The sequence below is a fragment of the Aythya ferina genome (genome assembly GCF_964211825.1).
Source record: "Aythya ferina genome assembly, chromosome: 2".
Classification (NCBI taxonomy): Eukaryota; Metazoa; Chordata; class Aves; order Anseriformes; family Anatidae; genus Aythya; species Aythya ferina.
In genome coordinates this window covers 92,015,528-92,021,527 of record NC_140297.1, presented here as the reverse complement: position 1 = coordinate 92,021,527, position 6,000 = coordinate 92,015,528, and the positions used below count along the sequence as shown (strand labels likewise).

Genomic DNA, 6,000 nt, shown 5'->3' with positions numbered 1-6,000 from the left:
TAAGAAAATGTGTGGTATGGCATTTGTGAAAGGGAGAAAAAGAAGTTCTCTGAGAGGCTAAAGTCTCTGCTGCTGCCCTGTGTTGTGTTAATAATTCCTTCCCGTGCCATGGGCTTGAATTTATCCTGCGTAATTCCATGCAAGTCAGTGAGACTGGTCACAATAGCAACTTAACAGACGTGGGAGACAATTTTTTTTTTTCTTTCCACCATCAGAATTGCTGTGAAGCTGTAAGTAAAAGCAATCGTCTGTATCTTAACAAATGAAGTAAAAAGAATGCAGGGGTTCCTGTGGTGACCTCTGCTGTGTGTTTGTAACTGGTGTGATGCAGCTTCAATCGTGATAACTATTTTAAATTGGGGTGTCCTGCTGTCATCGCTGCCCCATTGCATGGCCAACCAGAGCAGCTCCTGAAGTGGTGAGAACAGGCTTTTGCAAAAAAAAGACGATGAAATTAAGCTGGAGATTGGAAACGGGGAGGGGAGGAAGTCTCAGCATTCAGCAAGCAACAGCAGCTCTAGAAGTTTCTCAAAAAGGGAAACTTCAATTTCCAAGATCTCTCAAGCTTGGGTATGCATTTTAGCTCTTTGCTGACAGGCTGAGAAGAATTGGCTCAAGGCACCAAGAAATACAGTGCTTTTATGGTGTGTGCTCTGTTTGTGTATGCAGTATTGCTACCCTGAAGCTGCAGGCTGCAATGCAAGAAAGGGTGGGTCTCGTGAACGTCTCCTGCTTGTGCACAATCCAAGTGGTCATGATCAACAGCAGGTCTTAGATTTTTACTCCATGTTGCACCATATAATGTTTGGTGATTGGTAAGGCATTTTGTCACAAACCAGACAAGCCCAAAATACCCTTCTGTCACTCAGGTCAGCGTAGATCCAGCTCTTGTTCCAAGCACACAGCTGCCATGTGGGCTAACCCTGAGAGATAGTGCTCTAGATCTTGTGCATCCCAGATTATTAGTGCTTTTGTGTGCTGGCCCACTGAATGCACATCTTTTTGTTGATGCTGTTGACTGCTGTGCCTTACCACCGTGCATTTGATTCCCCTCATTAACTTAACAAGACTCTGCCCCTGAATAGTTCTGGTGCTACGCACTGGGAATGCCATTTACTTTAACAAAACCCTTGAACAAAGTTGTTTCCACAATACAGTCAGTCACTGCTGTAATCATTGGGTATTTCCAGACCTCCTGCTCCTAAGGGCTGGCTTTCATTTTCTTTTCACCACTATTTTGTAAATCATATTTAACTTGGAGTCATCTTACTTTAACAATCTGGTGAATCTGCATAAAAGATTAACTTTTTCCTGTAGGCTAAAATACAAAGGTATGCACTGGTCACCTAAAAATACAAGGTTTACATCCGAATGATGAACTTAAAGGGTTACGTATATTTTATTCCTTTGGTCCTGCTCTTATTGAATCTGTAGTGGTTTAAATATTTTTTTTTCACTCATCTGAAGAGATTACTTTTCTATTAAACTGCGGTGAATTAATGAAATTAGATTAACCCCAGCTGAGTGATCACAAATATTGAGCTCTACAGAGCTTAAAAAAAAAAAAAAAAAAAAAAAAGATTTCTCAAGACTTATTTTCCAAGTGTACAGGCTAGTGCTGACATCTGGTGGCTTTGTTACTGAGCTATTGCATAGTTTCCTGCGGTTATTACAGGTATAAATCATTGTTAACTTGCTGTTGTCTGCCTGCCATGCTTCCTGGCCACCTCAGCATCCCATGTTTTGGTAGCACTTTTAAGGCAGCCTGGAACTTGCAGCTGCACAAGGAGTGAATAAGAACTGTGGGTGGGTACCTGGAATTGTTTGAGAGAAGACTCAAACAGCTTAAATTCAGCACACACACAGTCATAGGCACTAATGCAGCAGCAGATGGAAGTGAGAAGCTTACTTATTTGCTAGGTAATGTTTCACTTTATATTACTCTATATAACAGAGCATCAAGGACCATCGGTACTTACCACATGGGTACTTTTAGGCACATACATGTTTTCTGTATTGCCACAGAAGAGTTCCTTTTCCATTATTCCTGAGATGCACTGTATACCTATGGCCATATGAATGCCGAAAACACAAATTGTCAGTGCAGTTTATACCTAGTTTCCCACTGAATCTAAAATCACATTGTACTTCAACCTTAAACAAGACCAGCGGTTCAGGCTGCAGGCACTGTTTGAAATCTGCTGTGGAATTAAGTTTTCAGACCTTGAGATGTGTTTTGTGAAGATCCTCCCTGAGCTGTCACCTCAGAGATTGCTTCCTGATATTCATCTCCCTCTTCTTAAGTGTTTGTGTTGCAATATGTGAGATACACATGAGATAGCAATCTTTATCTCATTGATTTTTCTGTTTTGTGTTTTAAATTTCTGGTGTATTTAGTTGTCTATAATGAACAGTGAAATACAGTTGGATAGGAAAGGCTTTCTACAGTAGGGGCCAAATCCTCAGCTTGTGGAAGTCAGTATTTATAGCCTCACTCAAATCAAAGAGGTGACATTAATTTCTGTTTGTGAAAAACATGACTGCCTGTGTCTGTTAAGAAGAATCAAAGGAGTAACAATGTGCCTATGAAGATTCGATTTGCCAGCATCTCTGTGTATCTAATGGAAAGATTTGTATTCTCAACTCTCCCCCTCTGTAAATCTCGGCTGACACTTGCTAATTGAACTTTAATGCAATAGATGTATTATAATGAGCCATTAGAGTCTCTTTTTGGCATGCTTCCTCCTGTCTGCAGGAACCAAAGAGAAAAGGCTGGGATAGCGATGTGCGCTTGTTACCTATTTCAGTGCCCTGCCAGAAGGTAGTTGTATTTGATCAAAGAGCTGTGAGTGACAGTATCATTTTCAGGTGCAGTAAAAGCTCCTCTCTCCTATGGACAGCTGCTCGTAATGCATCATTCCCATCAGGATCAAACAAGGTACCCGTAGGTCTCTAAATGCCTCAGTTGCATGAAATTAAAGTCCTTTGAACTGGCACACGGTTTGCTTGGCAAAGGAAAACAGCTGCGTGAGCTGAGAGGGCCCTCTGCAAGCAGGAACGGGCGTGTAGCTGGCAGCAAAGCCTTTGCAGTGTAGAAGAGTAGGGACTGCGAGCCAAAAGCTCACGGAAACTGGCTGGGTCCTGCCCCACCTAGAGCTGCAGGACACAACACATTACAGCAAGTGTGGGAAAAACTGGAGTCTTTCCCTCCTGGGCCGATGGGACAGATAGGTTGCAGCACTCCTAGGCTGTCTTTACTGCTCTGCCTTTAAAAATGGCGAAATAGTTTCCTATTTTATATGTTGGAAACAGTTGTGCTTGGAGTAATTTCAGCCTGGGGATATCTACAGCATACCAGAAAGGCTGAGGTCCTGGTGGACGCAGAGCTACCGTGACGTTACGTAACGTTAAAATTGTATGTACATATTAAATTTGTAAATCAATTCGAGTTTTTGTATGTTCAGGGGCATGCACCTCTGCACTGTGTCGTAGAGAGACACGTGCATTTCTTATTTGGAAGGAAAGGGGAAGATCACTAGGGAGGCTTTGTGGTGGCATCACTGCTAGCTTCAGCAGCGGGGTGAAGGCTGCTTGGGGTGTGTGAAAGGAAAACTGTTGGATTGTTGTGGGTCTCAGCACTCAGCAAACTTAACTCAGAGCAAGCATGTTTATTGAGGCTTTCGGACTGTCTGTAAAACATGAGCTGTCGCCCTCACAGATGGAAACGTGCCTGCTGCACGCCAGAGGTGGGAAACCTGCTCCGCCTCAGGAGAGGGCTGTGAGGGGGGGGGGGAAGGCAGCGCACGGAGCGCTGCCTCACAGCGCCACAACCGAGGGCTGGAGCTGCCAAAAAAAAGCCAAAAAGGGGCCGGAGCGGCCTCCTCGTGTGGAAAAAAACTACATTTCCCGGCACCCTCCCTCCCCGCAGGGCGGCACTCCGGCCCCGGCCGCCTCCCCGCGCCCTCGCCCGAGCCTCCGGCGGCGGCGGCGGTGGCGTCGCCCCCTGGCAGCGGGGCTGCGGGGCGCCATGGCCGGCCGCGGGGAGCCGCCGGGGGGCCGGGGGGCTGCGACCGGGGCCGGGAGCGGGGCCGGGAGCGGGGCCACGCCGCGGCTGCCGCTGGGCACCCCTCCGGGGGTGCCGGGCGTGTCGCTGCCGCGGCTGGAGAAGCCGATCAAGCAGGCCTTCTACAACACCGGGGCGCTGCTGTTCGCCGGGCTGTGCTGCGGCGCCGCCGTGCTGGTCTACTTCATCCTGGAGGCCTTCCTGCGGCCGCTGCTCTGGGCCGTGCTGTGCGGCACCTTCCTGCACCCCTTCAAGAGCTCGCTGACGGCGCTGGGCCGCCGCTGGCTCGGCCGGCTGCAGCGCTCCGGCACGCCGGTGCTGCTGGCCGCCCTGCTGCTGCCCGCCTGCTTCGCCAACTACGGCGTGGAGGCGCTGGGCCAGCAGGTGCTGCGCCGCCGCCGCCTGCTGCTGCTGCTGGGCGCCGGGGGGCCGCTGCTCTACGGGCTCTACTGCCTGGGCAGCTCGCTGGGGGTGCAGCTGCTGCTGGCCCAGCTCGCCTGCTTCATCTGCCAGGGGCTGGACTACTTCAGCAGCCAGTGGGTGAGGAGGGCGCGGGGTGCTTTCGGGGGGCTGCGGGGAGGTGGGGGGGTGTGGAGGGGCAGCCCCGGTTGCCCTGGTAAAGGTGCGTGCAAAAGGGTTTTAAAAAGTCGCTGACTGAGGTACAGCCCGGCCAGCACCTGTGTGTCACACCCAGTTGTGAGGTGCCCCGAAACCGGGGCAATCCAGGGGAGGTTTTGGGCATGAGGTGGCTGTAGGCACTGTGAGGAACTCGGGAAAGAGACCTGCAGGCTTCCAGATCTGCACCCATTTATTTACTTATTTCTTTCAAGTACCAAGCAGTGCTGATGCAGTTGGAGTGCCAAGTGAAGCTGTGTGGCCAACTTACAAGTGTGCGTGGTGATAAGGGGGACGGGCAGAGATTGCTTCGCCTTCTGTTCCCCTCAGTGTATAGAGTAAAACTCTGCTGTAGCTCATCCTCGCTTTGTTATTTAGAAATATTTAATGAAAAATGCGAAAAACCAACCCCCAAAACCTACATATCTGAACTAAGTGGCTGTGTGAGAGCAGAGTGGATCAATAAAGTTGTACTTTTTTTATGTACCCATGTGCTGTTGACATGCTCAGCTTCCTTGGTGTCCAAGGCTTTTTAAAAGCAGGCTTTTAACGCTAGACTCTTCTGCTTTAAAAAGCAAACAACACCCCAGAAACATAACAGGGACAGAAACCTTGAGTGGAAAGTGACACGCGTTTATTTCCACTTACACCTGGAGGTAAAACCAAAGAACTGGTTAAAACTGATTCACCTATGTGGACAAGAGGGAGAAACTGCCAGGAAATCAATTAGCAAACTTACCAGGCTTGTGACTTTGGATTTGTGTGTGTGTGAATCCTAGTTTTATCCCTTTGGTGGGGCTAGTGTATGCTGAAACCTCAAATGCAGCTTTGGAGGTTTATACCAGGAAAGAAAAAAAAAAAAAAAAGCAGTTGTACTCTGAAGTGGTGTCATGTGCTGGGAGATGTCAGGGGAGAAGTGTTTCTGGTCTGCATTGTCCTCAGGAGTATAATTAAGACTGAGCAGACAAGACAGGCAGTCTCTTTCATTCTCATTTCGTTAAGAGACAAAGGTACAAGCTTCTTCCCTTTACCTTCAGTGAAGTGGTGGAAGAACATGAGCATGGCTTGAAGATTTAGTTAGTTGCTGTGCAGTTTATTTGATAAGTTTAAGACTTTTCCTTTGGATTCACGTACCTGTTTAACAGATCCAGTGTTACTAGACTATGTGTCTTGGCCAAGTCCACTCCTTTATTCAAGCTCACTTAATTAAGCTATAGTTACAGCTGGTAAATGGAAAACTACCAAAGGAAGTTGTGCTGATTTAGCCTCATGACTCTGGTTGTAGTGCGCTGATGGCTGCATGCTCAGTGCAGGTTTGTTTA

The 6,000-nt window shown here is 48.0% G+C and overlaps 1 protein-coding gene across 2 annotated transcripts in view; it reads left to right on the top strand.

Moving 5' to 3' along the window:
- Positions 1-3,949: 3,949 nt before the first annotated feature.
- TMEM245 (transmembrane protein 245) overlaps positions 3,950-6,000 on the top strand; it is an 86,210-nt gene continuing 84,159 nt past the window's right edge. For both annotated transcript variants that reach the window (XM_084510341.1, XM_084510340.1), the window contains exon 1: positions 3,950-4,603. In XM_084510341.1, the coding sequence (XP_084366467.1) occupies positions 4,028-4,603 (576 nt within the window). In that variant the 5' untranslated portion in view covers positions 3,950-4,027. The remainder of the gene's footprint in view (positions 4,604-6,000) is intronic.